The sequence below is a fragment of the Kryptolebias marmoratus genome, linkage group LG21, assembly GCF_001649575.2.
Source record: "Kryptolebias marmoratus isolate JLee-2015 linkage group LG21, ASM164957v2, whole genome shotgun sequence".
In the NCBI taxonomy this organism is placed as follows: domain Eukaryota; kingdom Metazoa; phylum Chordata; class Actinopteri; order Cyprinodontiformes; family Rivulidae; genus Kryptolebias; species Kryptolebias marmoratus.
This window is the reverse complement of record NC_051450.1, coordinates 21,490,770-21,510,764: the sequence shown is the minus strand read 5'-3', so window position 1 is coordinate 21,510,764 and position 19,995 is coordinate 21,490,770. Positions and strand designations below refer to the sequence as shown.

Below are 19,995 nucleotides of genomic sequence, written 5' to 3'. Positions count from 1 at the left end.
TCCATCAGTCAGAGACACCCCCGCCTGCACAGCGGTTCCCCTCGCTCACGTTCTGTAAATGAGTCCAGAAGGAACCGTCCTGAACCTCCCCCCAACACAACACCAATATGTGTCCCCGGAGACTTTTCCCATTAAATCCTGAATTTAACCCCCGTGACCTCCACGTTCACACAAAGCTGACTCCACCCCCCCTTTAGATGAGGGAATTACATTAGGGATGCTGCACGAGACCGGTTCTGGTTCTAGTTCTGGTTCTGGGAAGGAGGGTTTAAAGAAATAAAGGTGAATTTTTTTTTTTTCCACTTTGAAAAAAACATGTTCTGTGGCTCCGTAACCGATTTCACGAACAGAATCCGCCTCGCCGGAAAACCCAAAATGCCAACGTCCTCGAGTCACGGAGTCTGGAGTCGTGACGATCCGTACTCATTCCACGGATTCAGCGGACCTCCCTCCACCTCGTCTCCATCAGACCCGACCCGGCTGGACGGACCCCTGTCCAGACCGGAGCTAGGACTAGCCGTTAGCTCAGGTGACCTTTCTTCAGAACCCCGCCTCAAAAGATCTGAACTGTCACTTTAAGGTTCAAAGGGATTCTTGGTACTTCCTGTTTCAGAATATTTATTTTTATTTACAAACATTTAACCATAAAAACACATTGAGATCCTTCAGCTACCATTCTGCTACCTTTAGCTTTTAGCTAGCCTTTTGCTACTTTTAGCTTCTAGCTTGTTTTAGCTCATTTTGACGTGTCGCTCCGGATGAAGACATGTCGCTCTTGATAAGAACGTGTCGCTCCGGATGAAGACGTGTCGCTCCGGATGAAGACGTGTCGCTCCGGATGAGGACGTGTCGCTCCGGATGAAGACGTGTCGCTCCGGATGAGGACGTGTCGCTCCAGATGAGGATGTGTCGCTCCGGATGAAGATGGTTTTGCGAAGGAGAGCAACAGACGGGATCGAGTTTCCCGGCGCTCTCAGAGCACTCAGCCGGGATGAACCGGAAGAGCAGAGCAACACAATAAGGATCGATTCCCGGAGCTTTCTGCGCGGCTGAAGATCTAATAAAATCAGCGTTTACGTGGAGAGGAGCGTCAGGTTTACCAGGCGGCCGCGGCTCGGCCCGTTACCGCGGCGACGGGACGAAAGGTCAGAGTAGAACATCCATGTGGGCGAGTGGAGGGATGCTGAGGTGAAGCGCCAACGTGATGGAGTGGGGAGTGGGGCGTGGCCTGCGGCGACAGGCACCAGCGTCAGCGCGGCGTTCTGAGCGGGAAAATAAAAACGGGAACTGTCTCTGTTTGTCTGTCTCTGTCTTTCTGTCTCTGTCTCTATCTCTGTCTCTCTGTCTCTCTCTGTGTGTCTTTCTGTCTCTGTCTTTCTGTCTCACTCTGTCTCTCTGTCTGCCTCTCTAAACTACAGAACCTATCAGAACCAGAACCAGGTTCTGGATCCAGAAGCTCTGCCGCCTTTTTCTTCTGCAGCTCGAAGGACGCAGCCGCTGAAGGGATGACTCTCAGCTACTACCACACTCTTCTCTGTTAGCCAGTTGGCTCTGGCGTCCATCTTGACAACCAGAGCTTCTAATTCCTGACCTTCAGCAGATAATTACGGCAGCTTTTTGTTTCTTTACTTGTCGCAGGCTTAAAATGGCTTCTTCTAGTCAACCCTGAGAGCAAGTCTCTGTCTCCGTCTCCGTCTCTGTCCCCGTCCTCCTCCCACTGTCTCTCTCTCAGTTTTAACTTTTGTCTCTTTGCCTTTGAAGCGCTCGCCCTCGGGCTTCTCTCCTCTTAGTTTCGGTTCGCAGAGCGCTGCTCTCAGTCTGATTGTGTTTTCTCTGCCCCCACATCTGGGAAACATCTGTTTGGGCCCAGACGAGTCAGCGCCGGCTCGGCTGGACGTCCTCCTCCGAGTCACTACGCCTCGGGTTCAGCCCAGTTCAAGATGGCTGACCCAGAAGTGGCTCTGACGTCGTCACTTCTGCAGATATTGACCCAGAATTCGGTGCGACACGTTAGTTTTACTTTACTGTAAACGCCGTCTCTTCTCAGCATGGAGACAAAGACAGCAGGAACTCCAGTTTGGATGAATTCAGTCTGTAATCAGAGGGTAAACTGATCCGTGAGCAAGGATTCATGATTTTCACTTCCACTTTCCAAAAACGCAGAAATATCTGAGGGAAGCTCCTCGTTTTGTTTTGGTTTTTTGTCTTTTTGCGGCCTGAACACCGACCGAGAGGCGGCTTCTCGCTTCATTGTTCGTCTCGACACATCGGCTTTTGGTCTGAATTCGATCGAGGGCATGTTTAGTTTCACTTCCTTCCTCTATTCCATTTCCTGACTTCCTGTTCACGTCGGGGCTCGCGGCTGATCTGCGCGCGAGGCGTTCAGCAGCCGGCGGCCTCGCTCCGAGTCAGCAGCTGTAATCCCGTGTCACAGAAAACCCAGGGCAGATTTCCAGAGCTCCGTTTCGAAGCTGCTTTTTTGCATCTTTAAACAAACTTTATTCCACAGCAGTTTGTCTGAGTGGCTCCGCCCGCTGCGCTCGCTGTGGTCGGCCCGCGTCTAGACGGCATAATTGGTTCCTAACGGAACCATAAAAGTTGGATCAAAGGAAAACTTTACTGCAAACAGCAGGAGCAAACTTTAAACGGTTTCACGCCAACCAAACCGGGTCGAGTCCGGTCTGCTAATGCCCCTTTTACACGGGCTCTAAAGGTCCCGGCTCCACTCTACTCAGCTCGCTTTGTGAGTGTTTACATCTGCATTTTTTCGAGGCTGGCCCTGCTTCTTTGGCCCCTGCTTCGGAGTCGGGCCAGCCAGGCCGGCCCTGCTTCGTGGGCGGAGCAAGCTTAGCTCCTGTTCACTCATTGGTCGTGGGCGTGACCAGATGCAAACATAAAGAGCGAAGGTAAGACTATAAACAACAGCGTTAGCTTACCCTGCACCGTTTCTGCCGTCTGTCCCCCAGCTGAAGGCGCTGTAAAGCCTGAAATCTCCGGCTGATAACAGCTGTCCTACTCCGCGCAACAATCGCAGCATCCAGAGCATTTCTTCCACTGCGCCTCTCTTCCTGAAGCCTCAGGAGAATCCCCATAACAGCAACAACACAGGGCCAACGTTGTCCATAGCACTTCTGTTGTTTACACAACTTGCGCTAAGTTAAAGTAGCGCACCCCACCCGCGCCGCGGCCCCGCCCCCCACAACACGAGGAGGCGTTCCTCTGCTACAGACCAAACTGGCCGGTGTGAACGCGATGCATTCTTTATAGAGCCGAGCGGAGTAGAGCGGAGTAGAGCCGGACTTCTGACATAGAGCCGGTGTAAAAGGGGCATAAGAGGCTCGAGGCCGGCCGGTGTCAGGAAAACATGGAAGTAAGGGTGCTGCTGCACCCAAGCACCCTTATTCTTCCATCGGGAAAAAAGCATCGAAATGTGGGATTTGATCAGGAAGCAGGTCCTGTTTGGAGGAAGCTCGTTCAGAGTTTTAACGATCGTTAACGGTTTTTAGTTTGATGGCGTTTGATTCGACGTCAGGAACCTTAAACAAACTTTACATCAAAACCTGGACTCTTTTTGTCCTCTTTCACTCAGAATGACTGACAGTTCTCACACCACGAGGCTTACTTTCTGTTCTGCCTTTCTGCCCGCCTGTGTTAGTTCACATATCCAACCATCAGATTTTCAGTTGTACACAAAAGTAAAAGTCTTCCTGCTCCATTTCTCTGACACTTCAGATCTGAGCCTTTTTCATGTGTTTGATAAATATATTATCAGGATTTATTGCGGCCCTTTGGAACCGCTCGGAGCAGCTGCTCTGCCGGTTCTTAAAAAAAGGATGTAAACTTCTCGTTTTGGTTCCCATTTTTTGGCGCCGCCCGTCTCGGCGCTGATGGCAGGTGTGCGAGCAGCAGACGTATAAACAAATATTGGACGATATACGGCCTGGAAGTGAAAGATTCGTAAAAGTCTACTTCCTGGTTCACATCTGCACTTTGCCACGTTCTGTTGGAATGAAAAGAAAAGTGAAAATCTGCTCGAGGTTTGAACCCAGGACCGGTCCATCCCGGTCACCAGGCAGGACCTTCATTCCCCAACTTTGGTTCCTCGTTTCAGAACCTCATCAGGCGCTCAGGCGCTCAGGCTTCGTGGTGCGATTACAAACACGGATGTTTTAGCACATCATGGAGCCGAAGGCTGCTCTGTAGCCAAACAGAACCAAGCAGAACTTCCTGGTTCCGGTCTCACACACGTGAACTCCCCGGAGCTCCAGATTCATCGGGCTTTAATTAAGCAGCCCACCGCAGCCCTCCAGGTCCCTTTATGTCCTCTGAGATGGACCCGTGGAGGCCAGACACGCTTTGTACCCGAGTCCTTTGTCTCTCCTTCTCACAGGTCCCCCGGGTGAGGCGGGTGAGGCGGGTGAGGCGGGTGAGGCGGCGTCCTGACTGTGATAAAGTAGCTGCCACGGCCCTCATGCATTATGCAGGGCGTAAGGGAAGCGACTCCTCCCTCGGAAATGTAAATCCGACTTCAGGGGCGCGGGGGGAGGAACGCCATTCTTGTCCTCACAGCGATGAGCTTCAGGAGAAAACGGTCAGATCTTCTGTCTGTCCGGAAGCTGATCGGACAGGAAGCACGTCGACTGATTACCGCGATTCAAGATGGCTGCCACAGCTAACTGGATGGTTCTAAAGCAGCCAGCAGCTGCCGTAAAAAAACGTAATTCGGCTGCATTTTCATAATTTGACCAAAACTATTGTTGATCCGTGGCCGCAGCCATCTTTGAGCACGCAAGCAACACCACCACTGATTGGACCAGAGCTCTCATTTATCTGCCGAGGCTTCTGATTGGTCGACGTTGCTGCGTCGTTTTCCAGGCAGATTAACGAAAAACGAAGCGGTTGGATTCAGAACGCTAAATCTCCAGCCAAGGTTTTTATTCAGATCTGGTTTATAAGATGACTTCCTGAAGGGAAGGAGCTCAAATCAGGCGTGGTAGTAGCTGAGAGTCCTTCCCAACACGCAGATTAAATGATTGGACTTAATGGGATTCTCAAAGTCTGACCAAAACTGAGATCGTCTTACTGGCGTGAAAGATGACGGGAAATATTCCTTCCTTCAAGGATTATTAGGCCTTTATTTTAGTTTTTATTATCAAGTTATTATTGTACAGTGACCAGGAACAACTAAGGAAAATATTCCAACAAGAACTGTTTATGCTGTAAGTTAGAAAACAAGGACAGAAGGAGTCCAGCAGCATCAGAAGTCGGCCCAGAAAGAACCCCGTCTGGGCCCGGTTAGGCCAACGCTGAGCCTAAGTAAGGTTCATAACTCCTCTACGGACACCACTTATGTCTCTTTATTGGCTCTGATGCTGACCCTCTCATATCTTTTACATTACCTTCAATTTGGCTAATAGTCTCCTCTCATTGCCCCCAATCTCGTTTTGAATAAAACCTTCGAGCAAACATCCTTACAGAGTCGATTCCCGTTGCCTCAGATGACATCAAAACCCTTAATTGGCCACTTACCCGGTGATAGCAGATACCCAATTTGATTTTGAGCAAACAGTAGCTGCAAATTATTAACGATTCGCCATTTTCTGGTAGATCCTGCCCTTACATCACAGTACGGTATTCATACCTTAATGACCTGCTTTACATGAAATTCAAACATTACATTACAAAGAGGCACATTCTAGCCCAGAAAGTGTGTCCAGTCCGGAGCGTATGGGAGGCTGAGAGTCAGCAGGAGCGTCTGCCTCACAGTTCGTTGTCACAAAGCCAAACACCCAGATTCATGGTCATGAAGGAGAATTTTAATCTGCTCCTGGATCAGGCTGTTCTGTTACTGAAGCAGATGGTAGCTGACAAACATGGCCATCTATCTACCGATCTAATCAAGATACAGCAATTATTTCTGTCATAGTGTTATCAGCCAAAAGGCCTGTTTACATAATAAATCATAAGGAATTATAGAGCACCTTAATATCCATCATTCTGGACTAATTTCCAGCTTTGTTGTTCCTCGACAAAACTCTAATCACCACTTTACCAAGAGGCGGGTGATATATCAACCATAACACAAGTTTTTTATTGTTATATTGTGAGCATTGAGTATATTTTAGTGGCTGTTATTTAGCATCTGCATAGTTTAGCTTTTCTCAGGCGCTTCTAAAGCATCACAGCTTCACCCACTGTATGTTTGAGTTCAGTGCCCATTTTTAATAAAGTTTAAAAAAAACTTCCTGCAATACACGTTTACTGCTAAATTAGGGGGGACAAATCTGGAAAAACTCCAAAAAAGTTGGCTCCAACAAATGCCTGCCAAACTCCGTGCAGTTTATTTCTGTTTTTCGCTCCTTTGCAAGCTGTCAAAAAGTTTCACAAGAAAAAACAAGAACCGCCTGCTCGTCGCAATGCTAAAGAGCGTAACTTTTCTTCGGCAATCGATGTGAACGCAAGAAGAGAGTTAAATCCGGTTAAAAACTCAAACATTTCACTATGGTGACTTGTTGTTCGTCTCGTTTTCCGTCGGCTAACTGGATGCGGGAAGGGTCAGAAAAAGTTTAAGTATCGGTAAAACCAATTGGTAATTTGTAAATATTTTTAACCCGAATTCTCTAAAAAACTGTGTTCATTCAGAGGAAGTTGATTTGAGTTGTTGCTGTGATGTTATAAAGTAGTGAAGTATAGATTTTATAAAGCGGCGTAAATTTATACGAAGTCTGGCGGCGTCGCTTTCGTAGGCGCTTCGGCGGAACTCGGCGGAGATAGCGGACATCGGGGGCGCGTCTTACCTGTGACATTTGCGGCCGGAGGTTGATCTCCTTCAGGTTGATGCACTGGGGCTTCAGGTTGTTGAGCAGATGGCACAGGAGGACTCCATCCCGGAGGATCTGGGCGAAGTCGAACACCTGCGCGGACTCCCAGGTCACCCGGTGGCTAACGGGCAGCACCTTACAGTGGATCAGCCACAGCGCGCACTGCCTCCAGTACTCCATCACCGGCTGCTCCTCTGCCTTCAGCCCGACGGGGTTTACAAAGAAAGACTGAATGAAAGCGCGACGAGTCCGTTTTAAATCGTACCCATGCTCCGTGAGCTGAGAAAGCCGGCGGGGAAGAGGCGAAGCTCGGCGGTCCGGAGAGGAGAGGCTGCGGCGCGGCTGTGGATGGAGCGCGTCCGGCACCCTCTTCCTCCCTCTCTCTCTCTGTGTCTCTCTTCCCTCCCCCAGTTCCTCACCTCTTCCGCTTGCTTCATGAGGTCACCACTGCAAGAAAAAAACAAAAAAACGCGCATTTCTTAAACTATGCTGCTATATTTAGCCTCAGAAAGTGTTCCATTAAGGCACAAATAATCAGAGACGCTTTTATTCACGAGCTCAAAGCCCTTCTGCGCCGATCACTGCTCTGTTTTATGGCTCTCTTATCAGAAATGATCCGGAATGAGTAACAGCAGCCAGCAGTAATGGAGCACTTTTTACACAATCCTGCTTTCCATCGTTGTAAAGCCTGTCAGAGTCAGAATATGAGCCTGTTTTAGTTTCGGGTTAGTAAAGGAGTCCCCCAGGGCTGAGTCCTTGGTCCAGTTTTATTCTCTACTCTCATTATGGATCTTTACTCCGTTATAAGCTTCAGACAGGCCTAAAGTTGGTGCTTAATGCGAATAAAACGGTTTCCAGATGTCACTCCAAGAAATCAGGGGATATTGATGCGTTTGGCTCCATCTTTCCTCCTAAAATGCATGTTGAGCGTTTAATTTATCTCTCGTTTAGGCTTCATCTGGAGTCATTTATGTCCTGCTACCAAATTCACCGTAGAGTTCATGTCACCGTGTACCTCAAGCCCAAAGGAGAAAACAGCTTTAATTTAATTTTATGTACAGATCTACATTTAATGAACTCCCTTTTTGTTAATTTAGGGAATAAAGCAGACGAGCGTTCTCTTATTTTGCATCTTGGTCACTAATATTTGTATTCTTTCTTTAAAGGTTTCCATTTTGTACGCCTCATTAGGCTGCCTGCTCAGTTTAAAAGAGCGGCAACTTCTGCTTTTTTTCTGATTTTCACGCCTCGCTGGCAGAACACAGTTAGAAGGGATGGAGCTGCGACTGATTTACATTTATCTCCGCCGATGTGTTTCTCTTCTTCAATCCGAACGTCGCTCCTGTCCGACATTAAAGTGTCACATAAAAGTTTAACTGCTCAGAAAGAGGAAACACTTCCTAGTGTTATTAGTTTATTCACGGGGTTAAAATAGGTTAACTATTTCCAAATGTATTAAAAGCATTTTTTTTAAAAACGCGGGTCTGCGCTCGATGTAAACAAAGCCGAAACCAGGCAGACGCTCGGGTCACATGATTAACCTTCATGGGGCTGGCTGTGCTCTGTGTTGATAAACAAATATGCCCGCCGGGCTGCGAGGAAGATGAGGAACCCGATATGTGGAACCGGATCCGAACCTCCCTGGAGGAAGAGCCTCTGATCCGATAAGAACCTGATCTGCGGGAGCGACCGGAGCCGATCTCTGCGCCTCCTGAAGGCGCTCCGGCTCAGCCGTGAACAGTTAGCATCTTACCCGCAGATTTAGTACTTTTAGCCAGTTTTTAGCAACATTTAGCTTCTAACTCCCCTTTAGCTTCTTTGGGCCTTCAGCTATACCTTTGAAACCTCTAGTTTTTAGCTACCCTTTTGCTACGTTTAGATTTTAGTTATCGTTTTTGCTACTTTTAGCATTTAGTTAGCCTTCTGTTACTTAAACCTTTTAGCAAATTATTTGCTACTTTTAATTCCTTTAACCTTCTCCTGCTTTAGCCTTTAGCTTGCTAGCATTTTTTCAGCTAACCTTCTGCTGCTTTAGCTTTTAGCTAGCCTTTTGTTGTTTTCAGCTAACCTTCTGCTGCTTTAGCTTTTAGCTCACTGGCCTTTTGTTGTTTTCAGCTAACCTTCTGCTGCTTTAGCTTTCAGTTAGCTTGTTGTTGTTTTCAGCTAACCTTCTCCTCCTGCTTTAGCTTTTAGCTCACTAGCCTTTTGTTGTTTTCAGCTAACCTTCTGCTGCTTTAGCTTTTAGCTCGCTAACCTTTTGTTGTTTTCAGCTAACCTTCTGCTGCTTTAGCTTTTAGCTCACTAGCCTTTTATTGTTTTCAGCTAACCTTCTGCTGCTTTAGCTTTTAGCTAGCCTTTTGTTGTTTTCAGCTAACCTTCTGCTGCTTTAGCTTTTAGCTCACTGGCCTTTTGTTGTTTTCAGCTAACCTTCTGCTGCTTTAGCTTTCAATTAGCTTGTTGTTGTTTTCAGCTAACCTTCTCCTCCTGCTTTAGCTTTTAGCTTGCTAGCCTTTTGTTGTTTTCAGCTAACGTTCTGCTGCTTTAGCTTTTAGCTCGCTAGCCTTTTGTTGTTTTCAGCTAACCTTCTGCTGCTTTAGCTTTTAGCTCGCTAACCTTTTGTTGTTTTCAGCTAACCTTCTGCTGTTTTAGCTTTTAGCTCACTAGCCTTTTGTTGTTTTCAGCTAACCTTCTGCTGCTTTAGCTTTCAGCTAGCTTGTTGTTGTTCTCAGCTAACCTTCTCCTGTTTTAGCTTTTAGCTCCCTAGCCTTTTGTTGTTTTCAGATAACCTTCTGCTGCTTTAGCTTTTAGGTAACCTTTTGTTGTTTTCAGCTAACCTTCTGCTGCTTGTACCAAGCATGTTTCTACTTATATCTTTCAGCTAGCCTTCTGCTACTTTCAGCTTCAAGCTATCGCTTCACTACTTTGTTTGTTTTGCTTCTTTTAGCTGTTGCCTTAGTTTCGGCTCCTTCAGCCGACTAGCGCTCAGCCTTCATGTTTTTACAGAATTGTCTGGTTTTAAATTAGCAGAGCGCCTCGAACCATCTGTGGCCTGAATGAGGGTGAAGATCTGGAGCGATCGATATGAAGGCGAGAGCAGCCTGAGTTCGGCTGCTTGACAATCAGAACTAATGAGAACAGATGATCTAATCTAGTAGCCGAAACGAGCGGCTCAGACTGGGTCAGGAAGCCGAGCCGAACCGGCACACCCTTTTAACCTTCGGCTTGTTCAGCAGACGGCTGCTAGGGCGTTTGATTTTTTATTTTAGCTTTTATACTTTTTAAAATATTTAACTTTATTTATAAAAATGATCCCCATAGAAATACATAAAAATACCTTCAAAAACACTGAAATCTGCTTCAGCTACTGGCTGTTTTTGTCTTCTGATGCTACTTTTAGCTTTTAGCTAGTCTTTTGATACTTTTAGCTTTAGTTAGCCTTTTGATACTTTTAGCTTTTGGTTACCATTCAGCTATTTTCAGCTTTTATCTAGCTTTTTGCTACTTTTAGCTTTGAACCACCACTTTGCTTCCTTTAGGTAACCAAGCTAATGTTTAGGTACTTCTAGCTTTTAGCTAGTCTTTTGCTAGTCTTAGCTTCTTGCTAGCCTTTTGATACTTTTAGCTTTCAGCTATTCTGCTGCAGCTTTTCACAAGCTTTTTGCTACTTTTAGCTATTAGCAAGCTTATTGCTAGTTTTAGCTTCAAGCTAGCTTTTTGATACTTTTAGCTAACCTATTGCTGCTTTTACCTTTTAGCTAGCCTTTTGATACTTCTGACATTTTTTGGCTATCCTTCTGCTTTTAGAAAACATTTTGCTAGTTTTCGCTTTCAGCTAAACTTTAGCTGCTTGTAGCTGGTGTTTTGCTACCTTTAGCTAGCCTTTTTTTCTAGTTTCAATTTAAGCTAGCATTTTGCTACTTTTACTTAGCCTTATGCTACTTTCACTTTTCACTAGCCTTTAGCTACATTTAGCCTTTAGATAGCCTTTGTTTACTTTTAATTAGTGTTTTGTTATTTTAAAGCTTTTGCTTTATTTAGCTTTTAGTTAGTGGTTTATTTCTTTTAGCTTCTGTTAGCTTAAACATTCAGCACCTTTCTCAGACCATTCTGTCTGTCTCTTATTAAGAACATTTATGTTTTTGTTTCCTGCATCTCCTTTAGCTGATTTTAGCCACGACAGAGGAGAACACCTCGGCTGCTTCAGGTCATTGGCTCGAAGCCATCCTCCCTGGACCTTCGGCTCAGAGGCCCTCTGGCTCGTTGTGTCACCCGATCCGGCGCCGGCGGTGGATCTGTTTGTCTCTCTGTGAAGGACACGCCGTCCCCCAGCTGGACATCAGGCGAAAGCTACAGCTCAGCTGTTCTCAGAAAGCATTTAGATGATCACTCTCAGTTCTTGGAGTCTGAGCGACCCGTGAGGAAGACGAGGGGAGTCAGGTCACGCCGAAGGGCTGCGCTGCAGCTGCTGCTCGTTGTTTTCTAGCTACTGTTATCTGACTTGGGCTTCGGCTCTGTTCGGCTGCTTTAAAGGAGCCGAAGGAGAAATCGATGACCTGGGATACCTCCTGGGAAAACTGTGGGATTAGCCAGGTCCGACTCCGGAAGGATTGGCTGCTGCAGAGTCAGGATGAGTCAACTGAACGAGCTGAACAGAAGCTAAAATCAGACATCAGTAGCTAAAACACAAAATCACCACCACAGCTGATAAAAGTAAAAACTGTAGCTAAAATATAAAATTAGCATGGTTGTAGCTAAAAGATAAAATAAAAAAACCAAAATAAACTGAAATCAGCAATATGTTAGCTAAAAGCTAAAATTAGCAAACAACGAGCTAAAATCTAACAATATCAAAACCTAGCTGAATGCTAAAAGCTTAATGTAGTAACTTTAAATGTAGCAAAACGTAAAATAAGCAAAACTCTAGCTAAAAGCTAAATTTAGCAAAACAGTAGCTATAATTTAACATTAACAAAACATTAGCTAAAAGATAAAATAAGCACAACTGTAGCTAAAATTAAAAAATCAGCTAAGAGCTAAAATCAGCAAAACGATAGATAAAAGTATAATTTGCTAAACATTAGCTAAAAGATAAAATTGTAGCTAAAAGCTTTGTGTAGTAACTGTAAATAAATCTAAATGCTGTGAAGTAAAATTAGCAAAACAATAGCTAAAGGCTAAATGTAGCAATAGAAGCTAAAATGAGTAACACAGCAGTTAAAATCTCGGATAAATAAAAGATTCATTAAGAGCTAAAATCAGCAAAACAGTAAAAGACAAAGGTAACATAAATACAGCTAAAATAACCAAAACTGGAGCTAAAAGCTAAAGTGTGTGTGTGTGTGTGTGTGTTGTTATCTACTTGATTGTTTATCCACCTATTGTGTCTGTGTGTCAGTGAATGCATGCTCTCCAGAGGATGAACCCGAGGATTTCTGCGATCTCTCTGACTTTTTCCCGATGGCAGCAGGAAGTCTATAAAAAACAACTTTATGAAGGCAGCTGGGCGGCCATCTTGGTTTGTGTTGACTGACCACTTCATGAGAGCTTCACCCATTGGTTCAGGAGATGTTTCGCTAACAGACATCTCCTTCTCTTCACTGCTGACAGTTCTTTTTCTGTTTATGGTTAAAGCTGATAAATTCGACCCCTCGTTTGGTGAAAGAAGCTGCGCTCTGATTGGTCGAGCTTATCGGTTTGGCTCGAGGCAGAAAACTGTCAGAAACGAAAACGCTTTCAGTCGTAGACGACGAGCTCGGCCTTCAAGGTGAGAATAAAGACTTCTGGTTTTAGACTTTAAGCAAACGAGTAAAAAAAATGGTTGTTTCTATATTTAAATATCAGTGATTCTTTTAGCAGAACTTCATGTTTTTTATCAAGTGGTGACCAGCGATCGGCACCTGAATCTCTCAGGGCCTTTCAAGGCGGGTGACGGCGTCTTGTTGACGGCGTCTTGTTGACGGCGCTTCTTGGTTCTTGTTTCCTGGCAGCAGATGGCCCTGAGTGTGGCTGACAGAGCCGTGGGGGCCGTGATCGGTGCCGCCGTGGCCGATGCAGCGGGTAGGTAACAACCAGCTCCTTCATCCACGAGCTTCTTAAAAGGTGCAGCATCTCCATCATGTCAGATGGCATCTAAAGACTGTTTTTATTTTGATTATTTGTAGAGAAACACCTTTAAGAGTCCAGAGTTGACACGATTTGGTGTTTGAACACCAAGTGTTGGTGGAGAGAAACTTTATCTATGAGAAACATCCGTTTGCTGATGTAGTACAGGAGGGGGGGGGGGTGCCTTTAGTCCTGGGTCATGTTGATTACACACACACACACACACACACACACACACACACACTGAGTCAATAAACAGGCGTGTTTAACAGACATCAGTCTTAACATAAATATTATTAAAACCAGAAATAACTAAAGAATGCTAATAGCTGCTAAAGCTACTGCTAGCTAAAAACTAAATGCGGCAAAATGGTGGCTAGGAGCTGAACGTACTAAAATAAAATTGAAAAACAGCTAAAAGTGTCAAAATGTTAAAATTATAAAAAGGCTTGCTAAGATTAGCAGAACAGTAGCAAAATGGTCGCTAAAAGCAAAATGTGGCATGTAACTAGGTAAAAAGTAGATAAATGCTAGCTAGAAGACAAAAGTAACAAAAAGCTAGCTAAAAGCAAAAAGTAAAAATAAACAAATGGCTAGCTAAAGGTAAAAAGTAGCAAAATGCTAGCTAAAAGAGAAATGTAGCAAAATGTTAAAATTATCGAAAGGCTGGCTAAAGGAAGCAAAACTGTCAAAGTAGCAAAATGCTACCTAAAAACAAATAGCTAACTAAACATAAAAAGTAGCAACATGCTAGCTAAAAGCTAAATGTAGCAAATAGCCAGCTAAAGGTTAAAAGTATCAAATTGTGAGCTAAAAGCTAACTGTAGCATTTTTAATTTACATTGAACAGCACAAACTAAAAATGTTTATTATTTCATGTAATTTCACTTAATGTTAAGCCCTGTATTTGAGTTTTTATTACTCCGTGTGTGTGTGTATACAGTATATATATTTAAGTGTGTGTGTGTGTGTACAGTATATATATTTATGTGTGTGTGTGTTAACCCTTTCAGCCCAGCCGATGCACTGGATCTACAGCGCAGACCGGCTGAAGGACGTCCTCGCAGACCTGGAGCCCTGCCCGGAGTTTCGTCCTGAGTCAGCGAACCCTTTTTACCAGAGGACGACCGGAGAGCAGACCTGCTACGGAGACCAGGCCTACGTCCTGCTGGACTCTCTGAGCCGGTGTGAAGGTACTGGACGTCCCCCGGACCCGCAGGGACGACGTCTCATGCTTAGATCAAGTGGTTGTCACTGCAAACATGGCCGGCATGAAGTGATGACTGATAATCACCTGTCTCTGTTAGCGTAATATCTCACCAACCAATTGGCAGATTTTAGATAAACCGAATGGACGTCCTCCAACTCAAACAGGTTCCCTAAACTCAATTCAAGATGGCTGCCATAGCTAATGAACGTTAGCTGACAGCAGAAATGGCTGTAGTTCAGTCAGTCGTACAGATATAGAGCTAAGAGGGTGGTAGTAGCTGACAGGCGTCCCCAAAACCTGGTCCAAGGGCTGAAAGGTTGTTTCAAACTTTGGCGTCCCTCAAGGAAGTGTCATTGGACCCATAAATTATCAGATTAGATTGGAATAAATATGCAACACGTGTGAAAGAAGAATTTATTCCTGAACACAGATTAAAAGCTCTGTTTTGTTTTCCGGCAGGACTCGACGTTAACGACCTGACCAGACGCTTCTACAAGTTCTTCGGGCCGGGCACCGCGTACGACCTGCCTCTCAACGATCCCTACAGGAAAAAAGGAGGTTCTGTGTCCGTCTGAGCCGTCATTTCCATATGTGTTAATGAGCAGCTCCGCGGGGCCTGAGGGGATGTGGGAGCTTTTGTTACCGTGACACTGAGCCCAATGACGGGGAAGCACCTCTCCAGGAAAATGTTCCACGCGCTTGAACTTCCCTGTTCTCCATCCAGCGTTTTGAATATTCTGCTGCCGTGCAGTAAATCCCCCCGGCCGGCGGCACGGCGCACCTTCGGGTCCAGTAAACGGCAGGCGGCTTTATGGCAGAACCTTCATTTTCATCATCATGATCCTTTCCCTGTCTCTGTATATATCTAGATATTTATGCTCTATTATAAAACGGCTCATGGTTCTAACTCTCAGGTCCCAAAGCCGTTCTTCCCATCGATGGTCCGTGGAGGAACGCCAGCCTGAAGGCCTTCATCAGAAACGTCGATGCCGGCCGAGAAGAAACAGGTAGAGACCATTTTACAGACCTCGAGCTCCCACAACTTCAGGGTCGTGGGTTCGTCTCAATGTCTGCCACCAAACAGCGAAGGTGGCGTCTGTTAGCAAAATATCTTGTGAACATCTGGACGAATTTTAACGAAACTCACAGAAAGTCGAGGAAGCAGAAGGAACGAGGGGTTAGAGTTTGGTGGTCAAAGGTCACAGATCAGCCCATGCTTCGACTGCAGCTGGATAACAGCCGGACACCTCTTAGGTCAAGGGTGATCACCATTGATTTCAAGGTCATGGGGGTCAACTGTAAACATCACAGATGACTTAGTGCTCTAACTCTGCAGCAGTGTGACGTAGAAAAGTCAAACTGCACATCTGGGCACCTCATGGGTCGAAGATGATGCCTGTTGATTTCAAGGTTCATGGGGTCAAAGGTCAAAGGTCACAGGTGACCCCTTTGTTAAAACCATGTCTCTGCTCCTACATGTGAGCCTTTAGTTTCCAGTCTCTCTGTCAGCAAAGATCAGGTAAAAACTGACAAACAGAAATGTTCAGGAAAAAAACTGGATTAAATTCTGGTTCTGATCCAGATTAAGATCCGGTTTGTGCTGTTCTTTAATCACGCTCTCTCTCAATCTAATTTAAGATTAGCAATCCTACTCAGATACTGACCTATAATTTGGCGTGGTAGTAGCTGGTCGTCATCGTCTTCCTGTCTGTCCCTGAGGCTGCGACGTGGACCGTCAGATCGACGGCGTCGCCAAGCTGGCGCCGGTGGTGGCCATGTTCGCGGGGAGACCTGAGATGCTGGAGAAGGTGGAGGCGGCCACGCGCGTGACGCAGAGCGACGACCTGTGCGTGGCCGTTACCCTGACCGCCGCCAGGTGAGAGCCTCGTGACATGCGCAGGTGTCGCGATAAACGTGAGCCTCGGCCTGACTGTTTGTCGAATCAGGTTCCTGGAACGCTTCATCCTGAACGGCCCCGATCCAAACGCTCTGGACGCTGTTCTCGCTCAGCTGAACGACCCCGACAGACGGAACCCCCAGGAGCTGGACCAGGTCGTCGTTGGTAAGGATTTAAACTTTTAAATCATCTGAAATTTAAATGATTTAAAATCAAAGTGAGTGAAGAATGGGTTCCTCAGGATCAGGAGCTGCTGAACTGATCAGCATCAGAGGGATCATCTCATCCAGGTGTGTTAACACCACGTCAGGGCGGAAAGACATCAGCAATGACCTCAGAGAAGCAGCTGCCGCTGCCCATCAGTCTGGGAGGGGTCAAAGGTCATTTCCAGACTACCTGGAGTCCTTGGTTCTACAGAGAGGAAGATTATTCATGAGTGGGAAACATTTAAAACAGCTGCTGATCTTCACCCTGAAGGTCAGACCATGCAATGAGCTCCATCTCAGACTCTACAGGTCTCAGTCAGCAGGTTAAAGGTCAAAGGTCAAAGCCTCTTCTCTCTAAAAACAACATGGCAGCTCGACTTAAAGGAACCAGAAGACCAGAGGACAGATGTTTACCCAGAATGCACTGCAGCTGTCAGCACGGTGGTGGAGGGCTGATGGTTTTGGCTGATTCTGGAGTCAGATGTGACAAACAGGACAATGATCCCAAACACAGCAGAACGGTCCAGAACCAGAACCTCAGAGAGCTGAGCAGAAACCAACGCTGGAAAGAAGAGTGGGCCACAACTCCTCCACAACCAAGAGAGAGGCTGAGAATTTACACCTCGTTACGTATTTTACAATCTTTAATACAGTTTATGACAAATGTTGTTTGGATTTTATATTTATATCACAAAATGCTTTTGTAAACATCCATTTTTGAAAATTATTTGGTGTTACATTGTAGACAGGGAACAGGAAGTAGAAAAGGGACACAGCAAGATAAGAACCGTGGATGTTTCTGTGGTTAGATGATCCGTGACCGTTATCCAATCAGGACGCCTCTCCAGTTTAATTCAGCCAGCTGAGGCGGCGTTGATGAAAAGCACTTCCTGCGGGCTTTAGAGAAGAAACGCTCTACATCCTGATGTTTATCTTGAGCAGAAACTAATTCCCCTCTTCGGTTTTCTGTTATCCGTCTTTTAGGCGAGGACAAGACGGAAAAGATGAAGCAAAAAAAAACTAAAATTTGTCTTTCAGGGTCAGGAAATGTGTTAAAGCAGAGAACATCAGCGTCGTTAGTCTGAGAAACGCCAACTTCTGTTTTTATCTTTGTTTTTCATGTTTCCACCGAAGAGCACGTCCAGCAGGTGAAGGACAACTTGTCCAAAGTGTCCCATCAGCTCGTCCCTGCCGTCTTCACCAACACATGAGGTAAAACCGCAGGACTCGGCTCTTTTCCCGACAGCGTATCCGTTCTCCCGTCCTCTCAGTCTTTGATCTGTTTCATCTCGTCCTCCCCGCTGAGCCGGCCCTCCATCTGTTCCGCTTCCTGCTAACTCAACGGGAAAAACTTCGGCACAGGTTTTAATGGGTGCCTGGAATTCCAGCGTGCGTCAGCTTTCCTGATGGTTCGAGGAATAAACGGCTCATTCTTGGGCTGCACGCGGCAGGAGCTTCTGATGGTCACATGTGTCGAGTTTTACGTCTCTGCGGCGTTTCCTGTAGGAGACATGACAAGTTAAAAGGCTCAGCTTTAATGGAAGTCAATGGGAGTTTGGTTGTGCTGACTCAGCAGTCTGGGAGGATCTGTCCTACAGCAGAGAGACACACACTGGGGGACAGGAGACAAAAATGTCCACGTTTTGATGTATAAGAAGTGTGAAGATGGTTGGAGTTTGGGTTTCCCAAAGCTACTTCATTACAGTGAGAATGCTGAGTCAGCGTTTATTACAGTGAGAAAGCTGAGTCAGAGTTTGATACAGTGAGAATGCCGAGTCAGCGTTTATGAATATGTGAATGCTGAGTCAGCTTACATTACAGTGTAAACATTGAGTCAGCATTTTATTACAGAGAACGCTGACTCAGCATTCTCACAGTCACGGTGCTTCAGTGTTTGTTTGTCTTTTAGCTGCGTGTTTAGCCGTATCTTTAGCTGTTTTAGCTGGTCTCAGTGACATCATCACTGGTCTTCCTGTCCAGCTCTGCCCGGCGCCTTCCAGGCGGCGCTCCACGGAGTCCTGACCCAGACCCAGCTGGACGAGGCCGTGAGGGACACCATGCGGCTGGGGGGCTGCACCTCCAGCCGAGCCTCCTTCATCGGGGCGTGTTTCGGGGCGCAGGTAGGCGTTCGGCGGCGAGGACTCAGATCTCTTCTGTCGACGCGGCCAACTCTCCCGTCTCGTTGTGTTTTCAGACGGGTCTTCAGGGAGTCCCAGAATCCTGGAGGACGAGGACGCTCAGATACCCTCTGCTGCTGGAGCTGGCTCGGAGCGCAGTGGAAACCCGGCAGATGCCGTAGTTCCGGAGTCTCAGACCGACGTTGCAGCCCATGACGGTCCCACTCGAAAGCTCTGTGCTGAGTGGGACTCGACGTTTTCTGCTTCGTCGGATTTGAATAAAAAATAAACTTCTGTGTTTGAACCGTGTCTGTCGTCTAACTCTGCTGCTGGCGTCAGGTTCTCCTCAGAAACGGCGGCCTCCTCCACCCTTGGAGGAGCCAGCTGCTTTTACAACCTGCTGCCTTCACGGCTTAATAATTAAGCCCTTCGTTCTTTGTGCTATCTTGGCCATAAAACGGGGAACTTTGTGTAACAGGAAACAGCTCGAAACGCAACGAGGGTGAATATCTGGATCCCTGGTTTAACGTTCAACAAATAAAAGGAAACGCAGAACACATGGGAAACAAATGAGCCTCCGTTTCACGTCTCACAGACGCCATGGAAGCCGAAATGACCACATAGACAACGACGGTAGCTCCAAAAACGAACCTGGATTTGGTAAAAGGTCCAAACCTACCTGAGTCAGAAGTGACCACTAGAGGGAGATAAAGTTTAATGTTTCATTTGATCTGATCTCCTGTGGAAGCTCGTTTTTCCCACTTAGCTGTAGAAATGACCCTTTAAGTTATGATTAAAAGCTGCTGAGTCATATTTTAAAATGAGAAGCTCAATGAAAACTGAAATATTATAGTTTTGTAATTAGATACGATCTAAAAAATGATGATGTCATATTTATTTATTAGAATACTATCCCAAAAATAAGAAACTAAATAACTTTCAGTTACTCTCTTAAAATAAACTAAGTTAGGATAAAATAAGCCTTTATGCATGAGATTATACATATTAAATCATTTTTTTCTATCTCAGAATTGAGATATTTTGTAATAACTGAGTTGCCATCTCATAATAAGATAAAATGTTCAAATTATAAAATACTAAATTATAATTATATGATAGCTATGTCGTCATTATGAGAAAATATCTCATAATTGTGACTTACGGGATCTTTTTAGTCATAAGAGTGGCAGAAATGGGCTTCCGTAGTTTTTAAGACCGCTGAGCCCATGCCGCCTTCGCCGTTTCAGAAAATTCAAGGAAATTCTTTATTTAACTTTAGGCTATGACTGAAGGCGATCTCAAAAGCGCAGCACGCGTTCATGAAATGCCAGTTTTTATTTACCCTGTTACTATCAAACGCGTACAGGAAATTATTTCTTTGAAGAAGGGTGTTGTCACAGCGTAAACGCCAGTTTGTTCCGATGTTTCCGACAAAAAGTAAACGCACCGTCCTTAAACGACTCACGGCCAAAGGAAAACTTGCAAAGCAAGAGAGAAAGCGCACACCTACAAGCGTTTTCGCTTGAATAAACATTTTCTTAATATAAACACCATAATATTTCCAAGTACTTTGAAATTAAATATATGTATGTGAATTAATTTGAGGTTTTGCGGTTAAACGTTTGTTTTAGCTTATCTTCGA

The 19,995-nt window shown here is 45.6% G+C and overlaps 1 protein-coding gene and 1 pseudogene across 2 annotated transcripts in view; one reads left to right on the top strand and one right to left on the bottom strand.

The window, feature by feature from the left end:
* Positions 1-7,210, bottom strand: part of LOC108245443 (guanine nucleotide exchange factor VAV3) — a 63,060-nt gene extending 55,850 nt beyond the window's left edge. The window contains exon 1 of one of the 2 annotated variants that reach the window (XM_017432358.3): positions 6,798-7,210. In XM_017432358.3, the coding sequence (XP_017287847.1) occupies positions 6,798-7,001 (204 nt within the window). In that variant the 5' untranslated portion in view covers positions 7,002-7,210. The remainder of the gene's footprint in view (positions 1-6,797) is intronic. The other variant, XM_017432359.3, reaches the window with a different exon arrangement.
* A 4,738-nt stretch (positions 7,211-11,948) lies between these two features.
* LOC108245414 lies at positions 11,949-18,657 on the top strand (annotated as a pseudogene).
* Positions 18,658-19,995: the final 1,338 nt, after the last annotated feature.